The sequence below is a fragment of the Colius striatus genome, chromosome 8 (assembly GCF_028858725.1).
Source record: "Colius striatus isolate bColStr4 chromosome 8, bColStr4.1.hap1, whole genome shotgun sequence".
In the NCBI taxonomy this organism is placed as follows: domain Eukaryota; kingdom Metazoa; phylum Chordata; class Aves; order Coliiformes; family Coliidae; genus Colius; species Colius striatus.
Window position 1 is genome coordinate 14,926,163 of NC_084766.1, and position 22,049 is coordinate 14,948,211.

Sequence of the window (22,049 nt, forward strand, 5' to 3'; positions counted from 1 at the left end):
GGGATTCTACAACACAGCAATATTTCTTGTTGTAAAGACAAGTTTAATCTTTTCACTATTTTTTATAAAGAACACAATAGGCTCCCTATGATTGCTATACACAAAGCAGGCCAAAAAACTTACTTTGCAGAAGTAATTTTCAAGTTTAATAAAAGGGAACTCTGAGGCAGCTAGAAAAGCACAAATGCCCACCCACATTGCAACAAAAGTGGCTGTGGAAGCCAGTATTTCATGCTCATTCTGCAACCATAGACTCATGGGACAAGTGGAACAGTCCAGTTCCAACTTCCTGCAGTCAAGATCAAAAAAGCAACAGAAAGGATGTTAAAAGAAATATAGAAGAATTAACCAGCACAAACACAGGGAATGTTTCCACAACAATCCAAAGCTGGCTTCTCTCTAGAAGGGTTGCTCTGAGCTTTATGTTTCCCCGGAAGTGGGAAAGAGAATGTCAACACGCAGAAGAAAACAGCAACAGCAACCACCAAAAGGTGCTCATTACAGTTGTTATAAAAGCTGTTCCCAAGAGCAAGAAGGCTAGACTTCATGTTCTAGCAAAAAATTTCTTAAAGCAAATATCTTTCAAAACAGACCTTTGGGCTGCTTAGGTTATTTTCCAGCCTTTTCAAAAGGAAAAGTTCCTGAGTAGGTAAACAGATCTAACAAAGACATGACTGAAGCGTGCCAGTGCTCCATTGTTGTAAGATTTGGACTGCACAGTAACACCAGAAAACCATTTTACAAATTTCTTTTTTTTGCTTAAACCAAGAGGAATTCAGTTTTGCTCAGTGAAGCTGTTGCAGTCCACAGGTCCCATAGGCTCCCAGGAAGAGGATGGCCAAGGATGCTTTTATTCCAGCCTGCAAAGGCACACCTGTTAAGGTGTCTTGCTACAGCTGATCTATGGCAATTTTATGTTTCCTACCATTCCCTGCATTAGAAAGTCAGTACCAGTTTCCAGTTTACTTGTAATCAGCTTCTTTGTTACTAAAAACAAGATCTCATGTGACTGAATCTTAGTTATTTCTACATTGTTTTCACAAGGATAGTCACTTGGCCAGATGCTTTGCTAATAATTCCTCTTCCACTTATAGTTACCCTAGGCTCCATCTTCATAGTTGAGCAGTCTTTGTTTCAGATATTCCTTATTTATTTTGAAATATACTGGAACAGTGTTGAGGGGTTTCTGATTACCCTGGAGATGCTAAGGATATCTGCAAAGATGCAAAGTTAGACTGCTTGCACTTTACCTTCACTAGCAGACGGGTGAGGTTCTCTTCTCCACTGTACACAGTCCCAGAGACTTTCCCATCCTGCCAACGTACATCTCCTGAAAGAGAAGGAAGACCCACCTCTTGCAATGACAACTATTACCAGGCAGCATGTAGAAGAGCACAGAGAAGTTCCCTCACCAGTTCTGCAGACGAGAGTTCAGCTTTTGAGATTTCACTGATGAGGAACAAATGATTTTTGTGCCACAGAGATAGCTGTGTGTGATGATAAGCCTCTGGCATCATCTATCCCACTTAGCAAAATACAAGTAAATGATGACTAAAGAGCCTGCACATAAACAACATCTAGCTGCAGCAAGCAGTTACATAAATATGTAATACATTTAACCCCCACTCAGTCTTCCCTAACTGCTGTCCAACCAACTGAATTTCAAAATGGCTAAAGTCAAAGCTGCTTTTGAAGAGCACTCATCACCACTGTAAGCTGAGAAAAGATGGAAAGGCCAAGTTTGTGTTGCTAAAACCTACAGTGCTGGGTGCCTCAATTAAATTTCACAAAAAATTATATCCCACTGAAGTTTTAACAGGAGCAGGTAGGTGGAACTGCCTCAGCAGTACACTGTAGAAAAGAATTTCAACCCACTGCCATGTATGATGGTACGTAATGGAGTAACTTTCTGCCTCCAAACACTCCAGCAGTGTATTTCCACTTGTTTGGTTATTTGCTCCCTCTCCTAACAGCTGGCTGGTGAAGGAAGGAAATAATCATTTGAGGGAAAACACAGAGCAAAATGTATAAGCAATATATAAAGCTCAAAAAAGGGAAGTTGTTACAGGATCCACAACTGCAAAACTTTGTTTCTGAATTTGAGGTAGATGCACTATTCTAGCAAAAAATTCAAGGTATTTCTCAAACTTGGGATAGGAGCAGGGCAGTCACATTTTCTCCTCTCGACAGTAAATCACAGATTTGCTCATTAGGAGTAATGAGGTACGTGAATCAGGATAGAGATATTGACATCAGGAAGGCCACTCAAATTAATTTTCAGATGCTGCTTAAGTGGACTCCAGCCAGGAGAACCTCATGACTTTGCCTTCCTTAAATGGCATTTTCAAGGTTCAAACCCCTATAACTTCAATTAAGAGAGATAGTCTTGGAAATTCCCTAAAATCCTGAAGCCACTGGGTTTTTTACTATCAGTATTCTCTGGGGCTTCACAAAAAACACATTTCTGATAAAAGTCGAACAACAAGGCAACTGTTCAGAGATTTAATAAAAAATGCATTCAAACCACTTCCTCCATATCTCTCTCCTCAGCTCTCCCATCATTAGTCTAGAAATCTTGGCAAAGGAATGGAATTTCCATGTAAATACCCAAACACAGTATTAGAAGTCATGAATACTGATCTTAGTTGCTTCCAGAAGAAACACGGGCAAAAATTTGCAAGCAAAGAACAACAAGGAAGAGATATTTAAGATAAAACCATAAGCAGGAGTCATCAGAACTCATTTAAGAGAGTATGTCTAATGTTAGAGCTATGAAATAGACCCACCTCTGCTGCAGTACAGAATCCTATTCATACCTTTTGAGCTGTACTCTTTCATCTTCTCTAGGACTTCAGGCTGGCTCATGCCTTGTTCTGGGAGTGCTTTGATATAATCCTTCTCATCTTTCAGGAAGGATAAACTGGAAGTGACATCATTCAAGGCTTCATCAATCTTCTTTTGAATCTAAAAAGAAAGGAAAATCCTATCAACAATAGTGTCAGCCACGTTATAAATAATTGTTGAGTGCATGCAAGATTGAACTCCCCAGCTAGATCCATACTATTGAGCAGAACAGATAAGAACTGTTCCAGCTCCATGACCAAAAAGTACAGAGGATTTCACAGCCATACAATTCAACAGCTCCTTCCTATCAGCACCTCCCTCCAAAAACAAGCTGCCTGGAATAGTGAACTGGTATACAATAGTCTCTAAACCACACTGGAAATTGCCTGTGGGAATGGGAGCTAGCACATCCCAGAATCATGCCAAGTAAGCACCACAGGTTGCTGAGTGCTATTTGGGCTGCTACTCAGCCTTACTTCATTTAACAGCACAGACATCACCCCCACAACATTCAGACAAAGAAAGTTCTTTACTGGGTATCCATGAGCAGTGAGAGCTTTCAGCCCCTTCCCTAATGCTGGAAAAAAAAAAACCCTCAAGGCAAAAGTACTGCATTTTTGTCCACAGAACCTCTGTAGTCATAGGTTTCAATCTGTTATAGTTTTCAAATGTGTTCTGTTTTGTACTTGTCTCCTCTGACACAATACACAGTTTAGAAAATGATGAAAAGAGAAATAATAAAGAAATCTCCACTACAGACACAGTTAGGAGATTTCTTTCTTTGCACCCACACCTTATGTTCAGGAGGGGTCCATTCCAAAGCAGAGACTCTTCTTCTAGGTAATATAGGTGTTGGGATATCATCAGCTTTAAAAGACTTTTGGACATTGGACTGCCTCAAAGTCAAAGCCTCCCATAAGCAACTGACAGGTTATCAGGTATCAGCCTATCAAAGAGTAGAAAGAGTAGACAGGACACACAAGCTCTCCTGTGCCAGAGGACTCCTGAACAGCACTAGCCTTGGGAAGATAATTTCAGACAAAACAGGAATTGTACACAAGAGGTCCTGAAGATGTCCTTTTCTAACAGGCAGACAAAAAAATATAAGCAGAAGAGAACAAGTCATTAAGCCATCTGGATCAAGGGCTACTAGTCAGAAGGTAAAAGTCTGGGCACTTAATATGACATAAAGGGGAGATGCTAGCCCCTTCTAGAGGGCTGGGGGAGACACTTGAGAACTGTTTCCATGTCCACAGAAAAAGAAAAAATTTCCTCTTTGTTACTTTCATTTCATAAAACTGCCTATATGACAGCTAACTCCTCAAATCAATGTGTAAATATGTCAACATATTAAGCAGAAAGAAGCACAATCAAGTGTGATACCATCATTTACCCAGTAAAATAAAACAAGCTGTGCATTTCTCGATCACTGAGTCATTAAAATGTTAAGACACTAACATTTGTAGTTTTATGCCAAAAAACCCACCCTATCTTCCAAACACTTGTCTCATTTTAATGATTATACACACTTCCAGTATCTTTGTGTTATAATGTTAACTATTTTTAATAGGCATCTGAGCTCTGAACTAATCATAGCCAGACATCTGATTAACTAATTAAAAAACATAAATCCTTCCACATTGCACTACAAACATTTGGTTCTCTCACACATGCTCAAGAATAAGACAATGTTTCAGAAAAACAACTGAAGTTCAATCCTGTCCCTTTCTTTCATAATAAAAATTATTTTCTTAAGATCTAATAGCAAGGAAATGTTACTGAAAAGTTCTATAACCACACTGAAAAAAAAGGTGGCACCTCCATTCTATAAGAGCGATACTGTGACAAAAATAGTAGGTAGAAATTATATCTTTCATTAAGCCAAATGGTACCAGAACACCTTCCAGATCTATATCCTTGGATCATTGTGACCACAGTAACATGGCAAAGATCCACAAAACCATAAGTTCTCTGAGAACACGATGTCAGCTGAAACAAGCATCTGGGAGAACATAAAGAGAAGTTGCTGGAATACTTACTATAGCCCCAACAAATGGCATCTTTCTCAGTAGTTTAAAGAACTGTTTTTTAATGCGAGATGTTAAACCTGAAAGACAAAAGTCAGAAATTAACCTAAGGTGACTCAAGAAACAAACAAAAAAATGGACTCAGACACAACACTTCTGACCCAGCCCCATGATACAGGCTGAGTACTTCTGAACCAAGCTAAAACAATACAGTGATCAAGGGGGCAAGGTGAGATAGAGGAGCATAACAAAGAGTAAGGTTCAGAAGTGGAGCCTACTACAGAAACATCTGGCTTGCAGAACAGTAGTCACCTATGAGAATCAATAAGTTGTCTTGTTTTCTTACTTACAAGGGAATTTGCACCCACGTGTGGAATTTTACAAGAAAGAGATTTGGGGATTTGCTAAAGGTAAGCTCTCCAGCTAAAAAAGGAAAATACTTTTTGAAATTATTTTCTACCTCTTCAAACCAAAATGGTACTGTAACAGAGGAACAGCCAGCAACCTGAAACAGGCTCCCAGAACAAAAGAGGAAATAGTAGTTTAGCTAAACGTGACAAGGATTCACCCAGTGTCTGGCACACAGGAAACGCGTGATGCAACACGAGGCAACTCGGGGGAAGGGGATGGACAGTGGGAAGAGTGGAAATTCCACCACAGCCCAAATACTGAAATGAGAGAAACCACTAATGATAAACACTGGAAAACTCCTGGCATTACTCTAAAGGTAGGAATGAAAGCAGGATGACACAGATGCTTTATAGCCATCAAAAATGCCTTTGGAGTCCTACAGGCATTTCAACTGAGCACTAGTAGTTACAGGACACTCACATCAACAACTAAATAGACTTTAAAAATCTGGCACTTTAGGACACTGTAATTTCACCTACATTTCTCCTCCTACCTCATATCTATATTTCACCCTATTTCTATTTTGAAAAGCTCCATAAGGGCAGTCATTGCAGTTTGGCGCATTCTGCAGCAAATACTCATTAACACTCTGACAGTAACATTCCTGTTGCACATATCAGTATGCACACTGTCTCATTATTAACTTCCACAGTGAGAGAAGACTATAAGCTCCTGAAAAATTCAGACAATCTAATCAGATCTTGTAATACTTAGAAGAAAAATACCATGCAAGAGTACAAACACCAGATGAGAAACTAAGATAACTCTGTACCGAGTAAAAGCTTCACACCATTTTGCTCCTTCCATAGACATTCCCCCACTATTCAGCTACTCCCAACTTTAAAAAGAAAGAAGGCCATTGAGGAACAAAGAGGCACAGAAGCAAATATGAAGTCAAAAACTTGTCTGTTTTTAACAAACTGCCACTGAAGCATAACCCTAAGGCCTGTGGGAACTGAAAAGCACCTCCTCTGAGGGCAAAGCAGTTATCTCTGACCATCACATCCAGAGAAAACTGCAGGTTCATCAAAAGAGATCCAACTGAAGAGCTGTCAGTACCAGAAACCACTCAAAACAGGAAGATGCTCCGAGACAGTGGGAAAATCCATGGAACACCACCACATGCAATTATCTTTAACATCCCAAGGGTGAAATATACCTCAGACACTGAAGCAAAACTATGTCTCCTCCCCCAGCAGGAATGGAAACAATCAAGACCACGGGTTATCCAGATACTTTGCACCAGTGACTAAGTTCACAAGAACCCATCTCTCTGATAAATTTCCCCAGGTTTTCAGCAAGAAGAGTATTGCCTCAAGTAAATACTTTAACTAAAAGCAAAAGGGAGACAAGAGGAAAAGAAGGAGATGCAGCCATATTCCAGGCTGGCCTACCACACTCTCTGAAAGAATGGGTCAGATGAGTCTTGACCTTACTTTGGTAAAGGGTCTTGTTAATACTAGTTAATACTGCAGCAGAAATTCTGTTTTAGCAAGTGTTTGGCCTTGTTTCATCCTCTTTCCTTCTACTACCTAGGAACAACTCCATCCCCCTCTCCCTCGAAAATAAGAAAACCTCCCATTTCAAATACTTACTCTCAGACTGGAAGAGGAAGCCATGCAGCCACACACTTAGAAGTGTTGAAGAAAACGTCAAGCCAACAAGCTGCCAGGGTTCCAGCCCATCACAGCAGGCATTCACAAAGCTCGTTGTTTTCTCCCAATACATCTGGAAGACTTCTTTGTAGGGAAGAATGGCATCCTGCACAGAGGGAAATGAGAATGATATTGAGAAAAGTTGAAATGCACACAAATAGGGTATCAAAAAATCTCTGAGTTTGTTGTCTACTAAAGGTGCTTTTCAGTATGCAGCCCTTATGCTTTTCTTAATTCCTGTAAATGGACCAGGTAGGAAAGTTGTCATGCACTTACAGTCAAAAGCCACTGATAAATATAGCCATTTTGAGAGACTTCAAATACACAGAGAAGTGTCAAGGGTTTCACAGGCCCATGACTCACTATCAGATCTTACCACAGCCCAAGAGAAGCAACTGCAACAGTCTTAGCATATTTTTTGCAGGGAATTATCAGATGGTGAGTGAAGACTGAATTATTAAGATACATTCATCAAAAATGAGCCACCATTCACCAGGTACCACAAAAGGAGGTCTATTAAGTACCTAGGGCTAGATTTTTAAAGGACATGCAAGTACTCAGCAGCTCCTTAAGTTTTAAGACCTAATTAGTACATCCCATACAAAGGGAGGACAGAAGAGACAAACACCACTGCTGCCAAAATAAAAATGCAAAAACTGTGATGCAACAAAAATTACAATGTACATTGTCATCAAAAACTAGCAATTATTGTGGAGATAGATTCCAAGTACACAATCAACAGCTTCAAAGCATACTCTCTCTAACAGTCTATTAAGAACAAGGTAGGAAAAATTGGATGTGCACATGGGAAAAAGGCTGCCTCCCCCAAAATAGAGGTCTTCAGTACAGTTCTCCAGAAAAAAAGGTTGCTGGAGATAATAATAATCCAGGTAACCATACCTTGCTTGGAACTATGACCAAAATTGAGTATTTAGGGTGGTCTAATGTTACAGGCAAAACCTTGTTCATTCTACTTGACTTTTTTTAAAGCTTCTTCAACAGACCCCAGAGCACTGATTCAAACCCTTCTTCCCATTTAACCTACCGTCAAGCCTAGTTTTGACAAGTTTTGCTGAGCAGCTTTCCTGGAGGATTTCCATTGCTAGAAAGCTTCATCCTCCAAATGACAGAGAAAGTACATGGGGCTTTTAGAAAGATTTGTTAATAAATCGTGGAAGTAATATTTCCTTGATACCTATGCTGTTGTACTCTTGGTGGAGTTAGAGAGACTTGCAAGGGCAGATATAAATAAAATTTAAAGATGCTAAAACTTTTCTTCTCAGATCTCACTTTTGGGCCAGACCAACAACAGAAACAGCATTTCATTCATTTTTTAGGTCACCTTTAGGGTAACATGTCATTCCAATACAACTGGAGAGGCTACAAGCAGTCCAAAAAAGCAACAAAGCTCTTCCAAATAATCAATGAAGAAAGCCAGGATTCCTTACCAAAAAAACCAGACAACACTAATGAATATTTGGCAAAGCAGTAAAACACATATAACATGAGAGAGATTAGAAATATTTATGCAACTCAAAGTTTAAAAAAATCCAGAAAAACAACAGTGTCAACCCATCACAGAGGACTAATATCAGCCACGTCCTGGCACAGGCTGAAGAGACACAGACTGAATGGGCAAAACCAGGTCTCCTCATAAGGAGAAGCACTCAGCTATGACAAGTCAAATTAGCACTCAATCGCTTGGCAAAAGGCAATTTAAAAATTCACCAGAGATTTCAGCCTTGAAAACAAGGCAGTTGCATAAACCACTGCAATTAGGCAGTGTGCTAGCTAATGCTCAGATCTTCAGCCCAGTCACCACAAAGCTGATTTATGCCTAGAATTTAAGGAGAGAGCTACCAGAGGCAGTACTTAAGTTTCATTGACTCTGCACAATCTTCCCTCAAAAATACCTGGAAAGGAGTGTTTAACCAATGAAGACTTTGGTTTATTGCCTGGGAACTAAAGTCAGGATATGATTCCATTTGGGAGCTTCACTTAAAGGCTGGAAACAGAGCCATTAACATGCTGGTGTCTCAAAAGCTGCTCTCAGCTGATGGCAAGGAAATGATGCAGCAACAAATATAAAATGGACTGTGATTTTTTTTTTCCTGGAAAACAGAAGATGCTGTAAGCAATTAGCCCAAAATCAAAACAGAACCTGACCTTCTACACAGAATTCACTTAAGTCAATAGCCAAGTTAAAAAAAAAAAAAAAATCTGGCAAGAGATTGTCCAGAGATTTATCCAAGAGTGAGACCAGAAGCTGACTTGCTGACTGCACATTTTGTCATCTAGTCACACACTCCCCACTGAAACCACTGCACCCTGCAGCACATCAGCTCTCCACTAGGACAAGAAGAAAAATTAGTCAGTTTTTCTAAACTAAATCAATAACAGTGGCCAATCTTGCACCCTATCACAGCAATAAGCAAACCCATCAGAAAGGCCCTCCCATCCTCTCTTTTCCAAGAGCCGGTTAAACCAGTGCTCTGGTCCACAAATTCAGGCTGCTCTACCCTGGACTTCAGGTGATCCCAAGCGAAGAGCAGATAAAATGTCTGCAACGTACGACACCACAGTAACCCCAGCGTACATTCTCAGACAGAATACCAGCAAAAAAGGATCAGGTGCATAACCAAGACATCATGGATGAATGAGCAACATCCACCTTGTTGCTCTTAGCCTACACAAGGGTCTGTGCCTCTGCATGCACTCACTTTTCTATTACTGACATGCAAGACAAAATATTTTACCTTAAGTTTACCTCAAGCTAGAAGCATGCACACCAGCACTAAAATATGGCAACTCAATAGCACATCTACAAGAAAAAAAAGACTTTCATGATGATAATTCTAAGCCATTGAAGAATCTGATATCAATCCACAAAGAATATAATTTGACAAGGTAAAGTTTCCTCTGTATTTCTCACATCCTCCTTCTTCGGTCATTTCATCCTAGTTACAAGAGTTTGAAGGAAGAGATTGATCAATTTAGGAGGATACTAAACAGAGGGATTAAAAATACATGAAAATTGGCAAGGAAGACAAGTTAGCCATGAAATGCAATTTCTCAGCTCTCTGGCTAACTATGCACTCAGCATTTTTAAAGTGCCTCTTTACCCCAAAGTGTCTGGCAAGATATTTGAGAACTCTACTTTCTGCATAACTAATTTAATCCTAGAGAAACTATAGGGCATCTAGAAAGTTGCATTCAAATGTATTCTGTTTTTATTACACCCAAAAACATGGGATTACAGCTGCAACCCTGCACTGTTTCCTTATTTTCCAAGCAGGAGGCAGAAGTAATATATATCCCCTGTTCAGCTGAGGCATTTGAAACCCCTCCCTGGAGCCCTGGAGGAGCTGCTTACAACCAAGTAAAAACCAGGGGGATTTTTTTTTCCAAATCAACCTCAGCCAAAAGAAACGTTCATCACATGTAACAGAAGAGATGTAGTACCATTTTTGCAGGACTATAACATTCCTTTCCCCCTGCTATTATCGCATCCCCAGCTGGGCTGAAGACAACAAGCTGGCCTGATTTTAAGCTTATCTACAGGACAGAATTTCATCTAAGACAATAACCTGCTTATTTGTGAAGACATCAAATAAATAAAAGCTTTCCTTCCCATTATGGGAGAATAGATAGCTGGTTTTATTTTCTTAGGAGAACCTTTCCCCCACAAAAGCTTCACAAGACACAGGATTATTTTAGAAGCAGTTTAAAAGCCCAACTTAGAAGCACACTAAAAAGCATGGAAGAAAAATCTCCACTGGAGGATTTGTTTTTAATTCTCAGAGCATTAAGATAGACCCAGGTATCAGATAAAATACTAATTGCTATCATTAGGACTTGCAGTCTTCATTTGTGCTGATATTAATGCACTCAGCAACTCAAGCAGTTTACATATTGAATTTTTAGCTCTGCAGATTAGGAATACATCCTTAGTACTTTATTTCTAAAATCCATTAGCTAGCTGAGCTGGTTCCAGGGATAGCACTTATGCCACTACAAAAGAGGACAAATTAACTGCAGTAATGCCCGTCTGTCCCAAATGATAGAAAAGAGGAGAGAAAAAATGCCAAAGCTAACGAGAGCACATTTGCAGTTTTGCCAGAACAGCATTTCCTCCTCTGCGAGTTTTACAACTGAAATAAGCCTTTAAAAAGAGGGAGAGACTGTGAAACAGAAAGGCAATAAACTGGAGGACCTCAGCTTTTGTTACAAGTGCCTCCTGTTTTCCTGTGTCTGACACTGTAAAGTGGAAACACTGTTAAAGTTTACCTGTGGGGAGAGTAGAAAAAATAAAAGTTTTATCAGCAGCATCTTCCTCCTCCCAGGAGAGAATTTAAAGTGAGACACAGAATAAAAGTAGCTTTTAAAGGCAAGTTTATTTTAAGCAATAGCATGAGTCTTAGGCCCACTCAGAGTAGGAATTGCTTAGATCAAACCACATCCTTAGCTTTCACCTGAGGCCACACATTTTTCCCAAACCAGGGACCCTCTGCCAACCTCCCTGTGCCAGAACCTTAACATATGCCTTTGCCATTTATTTGTCTTTCAACATTTCTCCGTCTTCAACAGAGCCAATGAGCAAAGCAGCACACCACACAAAGCAGGGAGATTGCTCATACTGACTGCACGAGCTGGGTCAGCTCTGGTTACAGTAAAGCATGGAATACTGGTATTGCCACTGTAATTAAGGCCTGGGCTCCTATGCAACAAGTTTTTCCCAGGGGAAGTCTCCCTAACTGAAAATAAGCTGCACAAAAAACAGTAAGGACACAGCACTTTATTTATTCTGCTTCTAAGAGAGAGGAAGATTTTAATTAGCTGTGCCTAAGCTAACACCTTGTTGCCAGGGCAAGCCAAAAAAGGCACGTAAGACCAGTGTGACTATGCAGCTTAACTGGCCTAGCCGCAGGCAAGTACTGGACTTGCAGCCTTCAGCCAGTCAGCTTCCTACCAGGGAGCCAGGAATGAGATTGAGCAATACCACCCGATCCTCAGAAGGTGCCAGTTGCTGCACGTGCCTTGGTGTGTTTTGATTCGCACCTTGTGTTTTCAATCTGCTCCTCTGTCCCTCCCTGCCATCCCCAGCATGACAAATATCTTTTACATAAGCACCAGGCAAAGAATATTTGTTAGTCAGCTCCTAAACATAGCTTGAGGTTTGGACCATGTGGTGTCCCCTTCACCAAAAGATGTAGGCACACAGAGCAATACCAGACACAAGATCTCTCAGAAATCAAGACTCATGAACCTTTACATGTACGGGCTGAGCTACCTGAAAGAAAAAACACATTCAGGTCATGCTTGTCTTACCACAGCTTCCTGGTACCATCAGTTTCATTCACATTGCATTTATTTCTACCACTGCCAGACTGGAAATCTTTTTTTTCCCCCTCTTTTTCCAAAGTGATGGGATTTTTTTTTTTTGCCATACACAGTGACTGCAAGATGAATGTATGCACACTATCCCATTAACCCTCAGAGTTCATGGGGAACAGCTAGACAATGGCTAATTATAGCTTCAGCATGAAAACAAGGCAGCAACTTGGCGTAAGACCAGCAGCATCCTGGCTACCACTTCAGAGAGGAATATAAAGCTATCAAAACAAGCTGGAAAACAGCAGATTCAAGGCTCAAAAAACATGCAGTTTTACAACAGTCCAAAGAACTCTAAAATTAGGTATGATTGCAAATTTCATTTAACCCAAAATACATACAAGATGTTGTTACCTATTGTTTGCTTCACTCACTACAACAATCCCATTTATAAAAGCAATGTTTCTGCAAACATCTATGCATGGTCCAGGTAGCACAGATCTCAAATCTCATAAGAGACAGCATTCGCTCAATAGATTCCCTGCATGAACCCATTACAGATCAACTTGTGGGTCACTGGCTCTGAGAAGCAGCAGTTTCTCCAAGGAAACGTCCTCTCCCAGCATGTGACGTAACTAGGATAAAAGAAGTGTTCAGTTCCCTGGGTGCTGGGACTCATCTGGACACATTTGTTCATGCCTACACTTGGCATTCTCTTAGATGTGGATCATGCACTCCTTTCTGCATGCCTTCTGGAGAATAAAATGGGTATTTGTTTGAAGCATTTTGTGAGTAGCTTAGTGCCGTGCAGAGGTACAGATAAAGTCTTGGTGGGCACTGTCTAAAAGGAAACGACAGCATGACAATTGTTCTGGGAACAGGCATCCATGAATACAGACAGCACCAAGACCTGGCACAGCTTCCTAGCAGAGTTATGCAAGCCTCCAACAAAGCCCCTAGTATCAGCACAAACTGAATGCTGCAATTATACATTAAGGGCCCTGTTCTTGGGCAACTTTGACCACAGTGCAGGATCCTCAAAGACTGACTTCTCAACACCAACACAAAAAACCCTTTGGCCCCTGTGATACCCAGCCACATACCCTTCAAGAGATGTGGCATGGGTGGATTCCAGTGAGCTCAGAGGGGCAAAGGAAACAGTAACACTCAGAATATGAGGGCTTCCAAGTGACATTTACCTGTCAGTTTCCAGGAAACACACATCTTGCCTGAAAAAGAATAAAGAAAATCATATCACAATCACCACACCCCACTACAGTGAGACCAGTGCGCCTGCAACTACAACATCAATCAACAGAAAGCAAATGTGAGTTACATGTCACACTCTAACGACACACTAAAATGTACTTCAACGCCCCTATCGCTACACTAACCAATAGAAAGACACAGCCATTCAGCTAGCACACAGAGACTTCAGTATGAAAAACACTTCAGAAGGAAGGGCTGCTAACACTTGAAAACAAATAGTTTTGACTGCCTGGGATGTAGGGAATGAGACCAATAATTCTAGGTCAAAAATGTATCACCTCATTTCTAAAGAATATGAACAGATCGGGACTTCTGAAACAACCTTCAAGAACACTGGGGTCTGTGGTGTGAGACAGCTGGTGCAAGAGAAGATCAGACTGAAACTAAGCCTCTTTGTTGCCAGAACCATGTCTTTCGCAGAAGAGACAAGTAGCACCTCAGAATCCCTACTTGGGGAAGTGGGCTCTCCCAAATCTCCTTTGGCTAGAGTGTCAACAGCAAGGTTTTGATCTGCCACATCAGTCAAACCACACGCACACAATAAATGCTGTGATTAGATTTATCTTAGCACCACCAAACACTGGAAATCAAAGGCAAGGAGCAAGGCATCGTCTCAGCAGACCCTCCCCCTGCTCAGGTTAGCAGTTCATCTATGACTTGAAAGGGTAGCAAACCCTTAGTAGGCTAGAAGCACACGGGGTACATGGGAGAAGCACAATTTTTCTTCATCTAGGTAAGAAAATTTCCAATCCCTCAGAATTCCTTTTGCTAAGTTCATGAGAAGGATCACAAAACAAAACCACAATTTAGGAAAAAACACTGTGTATCAGCATTTCCCCAGGAAAAGTTTCAACCCCTGAGTATACAGACAACTTCATTAGCTTTCCAGAAGCCAGGAACCCTGCGCACTAGCTATTCTCTAGTCTAACAAAAAATAGCAGACCTGAACAGGTCTTCCAGACGCACTTAACAGTCATTTTCTCCGCGAACTCTTGGCACAGAGAGACTAAGGTGAGAACAGCCTGACCACACAACATGTTTCCAGCAACCCCAGGCCAGTCTAGACCACACTGAGCACAAGGTGCGCAGTATTTACTCAGTTCCAAAAGAGCTAACTTTTGGCAGCTTGAAGTAATCGAAATATAAACCAAACAAGCTCTTGATGCTGTCCCATGCTACACATGCTGACAGACACAAGGCATGCCATGGGTCCTGCCTTTGTTCCCCACATTGAGGTGGTGACACACTGGCTGGGCATAGCTCCATGTCAGAGTGGAAAGAGGAAATGGCAGTTGAGTGTTTGGGTAGAGACAGTCGCTTCCCAAAACTGAGTGGCAAAATGCAGATGACCAGAGATGAAATGATGCTATTTCATCTACTACTCAGAAGCTGCCACAATTTCAAGGTACCTTCTGTGGGAGGAAGCTAGCACTCCTTCCAGGTTTGAGAACTCAGAAAACACATGCCATGCCACTGCATGCCAGAGCCAGCTATACTCAATCACTCCCACCTGTGACTGAAGAGTTTGCCTCTCAACTACTTCTAACCAAAACAAAGTAGACAGGGTCTTTATTAGCCAGAACTTTTAGCAGAGCTCAGGCACCTTCACAAAAATCCAGAGGACGTGGAGTACACAATCGCTATCCCATAGAGACACACACTCACATCCCGGTATGGGGCATGGCATGGGCCTCGCCCGGCCGCCGGCAGGGGTCCGGTGGGAGGAGATCGATAGTCCCCTCCCGCCCGACCCCCCACCCCCGCCGGCGGCCGAGCTCGGCCAGGTGGCCCCCAAATAGCAACTGACAGCCCCCGGCCCACACGCGCTCCCCCCGCGCCGGACAAGGCCCCGGCCTCGCCGCCTCAGAGCCGGGACAGTGCAGGCCGCGCCGGCAGACAACACCTATCTCCCCCTCTTCTGTCCACCGACCGAGTCAGAGACCCATCACCCTACACTGCCGCTTACCATCGCTGATCCTGCAGCCTGTTCCTCACCGTCCCGGGCCTCGCAGGGTGCCGGCGCTGCCCCGCTCTTCCCCGCCCCGGTAACCGAGATTACGCGGCCCCTCCCCGCCGCTCGCTCAGCGCAGCGCCCCCTGCCGGGCCCGCCCGCTCCCGCGCCCTGCGCCAGGAGGGGCAGCGGGGGCAGGAACCGAGCGCGCTCCGCCCGCGCACGGCCAGGTCTGGCCTCAGAAAGCCGGGTCGCGGCCTGGGAAGAGCTCGGGCTTTCTGTTAAAAGCAAAAATTTTGTATAAAGCAGTTTGCAAGCCCGCCCCCGCTGCCGGTGTTGCCGCCTCAGGCCTGAGGAAGTGCTCCCTCACCACCACAATGGCCAGGGAAGATGCCACAGAGGGAGTAGCCCTCAATAATGGCAATTTGGGATATTAACGAGGAAGCAGGACTGGGACCTCAAGTCCTAATTAGCTGTTGCAAAACAGGAGGAGGGCCTCTTGCTTCAAGAGCTCTGCATTAAATCATCTTTGTGTGTGAAAAAAAAGAGCACAAAACCAACTGAGGAGACATTTTATTCAGAGGTTAGTACAGCATCCCAGTTACTCTTAAACCCACATCACTGGGTTTACAATACATTTGTTAGACTCACCAGCATTCTTTTTAAAGACAAAGTTTTTGTTCTGTGCAAAGTGTAAGGCGGGAGCTACCAATCAACACAGCACTAAACTGTCCAGAAGAAAGTCTCAATCCATCATGTTTTTGGGTGGGCAAAGGCCAGGTGCCACATTTCAAAACACAAGCAGAACACAAGCACAGCAATCTTTAGGAATCCAGGGGAAAATCTACTTGCCAACCATCCAAAAGGTATTTCAGTTGTAAAAAGTAGTATTTAGAAGAAATCATGTTACTGAATAGCTCCAGCTAGAAGGGGACCTAAGCAATTATCTGGTCCTACTGCCTAACCCTCTCTTCAACCAAAAGTTAAAGTATTTTAAGATCAGTGTCCAAATGCCTCTTGAACACTGACAGGCTGGGTTGGAACATCAACCACCTCTGTAGAAAGCCTCTTCCAGTGTTTGACCACCCTCTTGGCAAAGAGATATTGCCTGATGTCAAGATTTAACCTTCTCTGATGCAGCTGTGAATCATTCTCACTCATATATCACTAGATCCCAGGGAGAAGAGCACCTCCCTACCTCAGGAAGCTGTAAGAAAGAATTGAGGTCACCCTCAGCCTCCTTTATCCCAAATGAGTCAAACCCAGAGTCTTTAGCTGCTCCTTAAAGGATGTTTCCAGTTATGTAACATACAGTTTGCAAAGAGTGAGGTGCTATGCAATGGTCCACAGCTCTGGGGAGCATGCCCCAAAGATGGGATCACAGCATGGAGGTGGGAGGCTGCCTCTGGGGAACCAAGAGCAACCTGGAAAGAGAGAGACATGGGCAACGGCAAAAAGAAAAGGTAAACACTTCAAATAATTTGTTCCTTGTGCAGTGCCAGCAGAGCAGCCTAGCTTCAGGTAGGGTTGTGTTTTGAGGGCAAAGACACAAGTGGGCGCTCTAGTTGACAGTAAGTGGTGTAAACCACAGTAGTATTTAGCACATTTCCAGCCCAAAAATGTACACAGCAACTGCAGTTCAGCATGTCACAGGGTATTTCCTCTGCCACCAGCCTAGTGCATTGCCATGAGCAATTGTCCCTCTCCTTGGAGAAGGGAGCAGGAGCAAGCAACCATCTTCACTTAGGCCTACACATGAGCTCTGAAGCCCACACTCAAACCAGTTATTAAATAATCACTGCTGTTTTTGCAAGAGTTGAATAGAAACTAGCAGTTATTTGATGTCTCTTGTATCTATAATAAGGTGTTTGAGACGCATCTTTTGTTGCAAGCTTCCAAACCTGTTAAGACATTAGGTTCATTAAAACTAAAACTGAAAAATTCTGGTTAGTCACTCCAGAGTACATCTTTTAGAGTGTATAAATCTGTACATTCCCTTGGACAGATTCAGGTGTGGATTTTTAGATGTTTGCAGTTCACCTTCCATGCTTTTGTGTTTACGTTTTCAAATCAGTATACAAGTATCAGCTCTTGGCATTTGTAGTCAGCACAAATATTTAACTGTGGTTCATTACAAGTGGTAGCTGTTATCAGCTGTCATCATGCCATCCAAGCTGTCTCCTCACAGAAGGTGGCATCAGACACCAGACAGTACTTTTATCTCAAAAAAACTGCCCTCGTAGGATTGTTTTTAGAAGTATTCCTAGATATCAGATGTTCTTTCTAGCAGAAAAGAGAACAAGCAGATCTGCTACTAACCCACTATCAGTCTCAAAGTAGGTCTTCTTCCCACATGCTTGCCAAGCAAGAAAGCATCTGAGAACCCCAAAAGAGCTGTGTTTTCTGGTTGGAATAGCCTCTCCAACAAACACCAAGGCTCCCAGACTTCCCAAAAAAAAATATGTTGCTGTTTGGAAAATAGCCTTAAGAAAACATTTATGTCTAAGCAACATCTTGCTCTCAAGATGGTGAGAGGAAATCTTACTTGTTCCTTCAACCCTGAAGGGCCCCTAGGATACATCATTGCAAGCCCTGCTGATCTTTACACACACCTTCACATAATGCCAGGAAATTGGGAGCTTATTTTGTTTAATATGGCTAAAAGCACAGGTAGAAAGGAATACTATATCTCACTATAAATATGTGGATGGGGAAGGAAAAAACACACCAGGGAGCGAGAGGAGCCATTTGAGAGGACAATGGTGGCACAAGAACAAATGGATGCAAGTTGACCCTGACTCCATTTAGACTGAGAACTGTGAGACGGTTTGTAGCCACAAGAGCGCTGAGGTTCTGCTGCAGCCTTACTACTAGAGTAATAACAACTTACAAGACTCAAAAGCCAGAGCCACTTCTCCAAAGCAACAAAGGAGAATGGCTTCTTCACAGCAAGTTCTTAAACTCAGATATGAAACTATCTTGGAATTGGGAGACTTACTCCATGGAGATCTGGTTTTCTGTGTTCATTTAAAACAGAGTTTCCATTTTTCTCTGATCGATCAGACAGCTCAGTTACACCCATAGCCCTGGCAGAAGTGACCTTTGCCACTACTCAAATAAAAAGATTAAAGTACCTTGGCTTCTCCTTGCAGGTAGTCACATTGTGGCTATGCCAAAGCAGCTGCTTTCACACAGAGAAGAGTTGCCATTCCCATGAACAGCAGACCACCAGATGAGCTCCTGGCATCCATCTCTGCTGCTACTGGTCCCAAAAAGGGCTGCAAAGGGGAGCCTGGGGCTGAGGAGCAGGACTGTCAAGCTGCTTGCATGGGCTGAACTAAGCTACAGCTTGGTGCAGAATAAGGCCAAGAGAGTAGGTTTGCTGAAAGACAATTGCTCTTAGCACTTGCAGGCTCCTAGCAATGCCAAAAGGACCTCTCCCACAGAGCTACTGTCTGGACACCTCTCCTCTGCCAACCAAGATGCCTGCCAGCATAGCCCATGCTGAAACAGAACTGTCACATCCTCCTTTAAAGGCTGTCTTGGAAAAGGGACTGGAGAGAGGGAAAAAAACCCCAAATCAGTCCTGATTTTCCAATGCTCTGAGACCCTCCCTGGCAGCAGGGCTGTTAGCACCATGTGTGAGTATTGCAGGTTACATATGGGAGGGGGAAAAACGTTATTGAGAGCAATCCAGCAGGACTAATCATTTGAAGAGCTGATGCAAACTTCTACAGGCAGCAGAGTATGAGGAAAAAAAAAAAAAAAAGGAGGAGTTCTTTTTCCCCCTTCCAGAAAATAATGAGAAGGGGCGATTATAACAACTTTCTGAGTGCAACAAACTCCTCTTTCTTCCTTTTTCCCCAGCTCTGCATCCTCACTCCTGCAAGCACCCAGCTGGTTGAGGGAAGCAAAAGAAGCTTCAGTTGAGTAGTGCCAGCAGACATCTCTTAGTTCAGGTGTCATCAGCACCCTGGCTTCAATATACATTGGTGAGACACTCACACAAGGCAGACAGGAAAGCTTAGATTTAATTACTCTTTGCAATGATTTTAAAGGGATACTGCATTCTTGGTGTAGTTTAAGGTAGTAACAGCTCCACCTGTTCAACTCCATTTTGCTTAGAACTGACTTTCCTGAAATGAAGGTATGGACTAACCTTTAAAATAAAAGGAGAAGTAATGGGATTTGATGTGGATTTAAGGTTCTTGATCTATATCCAATCAGAGGGCTTCTTTTAGAGATATAATTGCTTTCCCCAATTCCATAGGACTTTGATCATTCATAATTGTCATTTACAAGCAGTTTTATATTGCCTACCTAAGCATATCACCAACACCACTTTAAGAAACAAATCAATAGATAATCCATTAGCAAACCTCCAGACATAGTTCTCGGACATAAAGAAAGGTGCAATAAGCCTGTGCTCCTGCAAGAAACATTGCTCCCCACTTCAGCAACACACAGGAACTACAATCTCTGCCCAGGCATGGTTTGGAGGAGATAGAAATGAGAAAGACGTTGGCTTCCTAGAATAGATCACAATATACACATTGTGTCTTTCCCCAGACTCCTTTCCTTTCCCTGCATTCTCTGCTGATTGATTAAAGGCCACAGTATGCAGTGCTGGGAAGCTGGTAGCAGCTGCCAGCCACATCGAGAGCATCAAGTAGCTGTCAAGTCAGCAGACATGGATCTCCAAGGGTTCCTCCATGCCACTGCACTGGCTAAACTGTGCTGCAGTCAGGGATCCAGAGCACGCAACCAAGGAGCCCACACAGCCCTGGGGCCCAACCCTGACAGAAAGGTTTATAAACAAGCTCATGTGAGAATCTGAAGTTCACAGCTGCACAGCAGGAGTAGGGAGACGCTGTTTTGTTTTTTTCAGAATGATATGCTTCAGAAGCATAAAAGCAGGGTCAATAAAGTCACATGAAATGTTGGTTTAGCTGAGGCTTGAGTTGGGATAGGAATAGTCCACTGACTAGTTTCACTTGTTTGGAGGATGTGAAAGTCCCAAGGCAGAGACACTGTCTGTATTGGCTCCCCCTGTCCTTTCCAGTGCCGAAGAATGGAGGCAACATCACACCAGACAACCACAAGAGCATTCATAACTAGTACAGAGCAGATGCAATCTGTTTCACCAGCTACAGAGGTAATTTCAAAAACCCACTCATGTGGAAGTGAGGATCGAGATCCTTATTTCCAGCCAAACATCCACGATGTTAACAGCCCAAATTACACCTTGTTTAGTCTGTTTTGTTAGTTTCCTGCAAGTCTTGGGGTAGCAGAGGGAAAGAGAGATTTGATGGTAAAGAGTAACCCTTTCAGTTGTGCTGATCCATGGGTCACATCAGGCACATGGTCATAGCATGTACAAGCCCATAGACATCAGTCAAGCAAGTGCTGAGGCACAACTCATCACCTAAGATCCCAATTCAGGCACTCACTGATCAGCTTAAATATAATCCTGATTTTGCAAAGAGCAAGTACACTTTATTTCAGCACAGCACGCTCTGGTCTGACTGCTCATGTCCCTGTTACACAAGACACTTGTAAAAGCTGTGAGATACTGTTGTAAGGACAGTCCAGATTTACCACTCCAGATTGCCTCAGGGAAAACTGTATCAGTGCCTTGGTAAGGTTTGTTTGCCATGTTGCATGTGATGTTGATACACACAAGTGCAACGTGTTACAGGGGCTGATCTTGCATACAGCCTGACTGCTCCCCAAAAATAGCATTCTTCAGAATTTTGTTAACAGGAGTTTTCTCCCAGCTTACCCAGAAGATCTACAGAGGCAAGTCTGATCTTGAGCAGATGCTCTAATCCTCAACTCAAGAGTACAGCCCAAGATCAAAATTTACAGCCCATAAAATTAAACACACGAGTACACCTTTGAGGGATGAGGACTAGAAGAAAACTCATACCTATCAGAGGAACAGAATTTTAAAAAGCAATATAAAAATAAATTAGCTCAAAGGGCCCTCACAATAAAAGCCTAACATGGGCTCACATTAAAAATCCCATTATGTCTGGTTAACTAGAATTTTCCAGTTGATTTGGTTGATGTATAACTAAACAGATGAAGAACAGAAGCTATTTTCTACACTGGCAAAGTCCTTTCCTGTAGTCTTCATTGATGCAACTTTATATTGTGCACTTATGGGCTCAGTTCCTGAAACAACTGTGCAGTGCTCCTATTTGGCAGGCAGCATAGGTTTTCATCTTACAGAAAAATTGCACTGGAATTGGTGGAATTAAAAGCAATCCTATTTCTTTTCTTGTTTCTAAGTTGTTCAGGACAGAAACTACTCAAACTGCTGAAACATGAGCACTTAGTAATAATATATACACAAAACACATAACAAATATTTAAGAACACAAAGCTCTGGTTTGATATATAAACTCTACAGAAGTTAAAGAACACAGTGTAATATATTTTCAGCATTTTCCCCCTAGAAACTTAGGGAATTACTTAGCTTAATGACTGCAGAACAAGACTGGGAAATGGCAAATCAGTCAAAGGGCAGTAGTTGTCTAGAAGGAATACAGATCCAGG

General features: G+C 42.5%; 1 protein-coding gene across 1 annotated transcript in view; it reads right to left on the reverse strand.

Moving 5' to 3' along the window:
- Nucleotides 1-15,575, reverse strand: part of SGPL1 (sphingosine-1-phosphate lyase 1) — a 31,187-nt gene extending 15,612 nt beyond the window's left edge. Inside the window, exons 1-5 of the mRNA XM_062001672.1 lie at nt 15,504-15,575; nt 6,878-7,043; nt 4,884-4,951; nt 2,817-2,964; nt 1,251-1,330 (exon numbers count right to left, since the gene is read on the reverse strand). Of these exons, the coding sequence (XP_061857656.1) occupies nt 1,251-1,330; nt 2,817-2,964; nt 4,884-4,951; nt 6,878-7,043; nt 15,504-15,506 (465 nt within the window). The 5' untranslated portion in view covers nt 15,507-15,575. The remainder of the gene's footprint in view (nt 1-1,250; nt 1,331-2,816; nt 2,965-4,883; nt 4,952-6,877; nt 7,044-15,503) is intronic.
- Between the last annotated feature and the right edge of the window lie 6,474 nt (nt 15,576-22,049).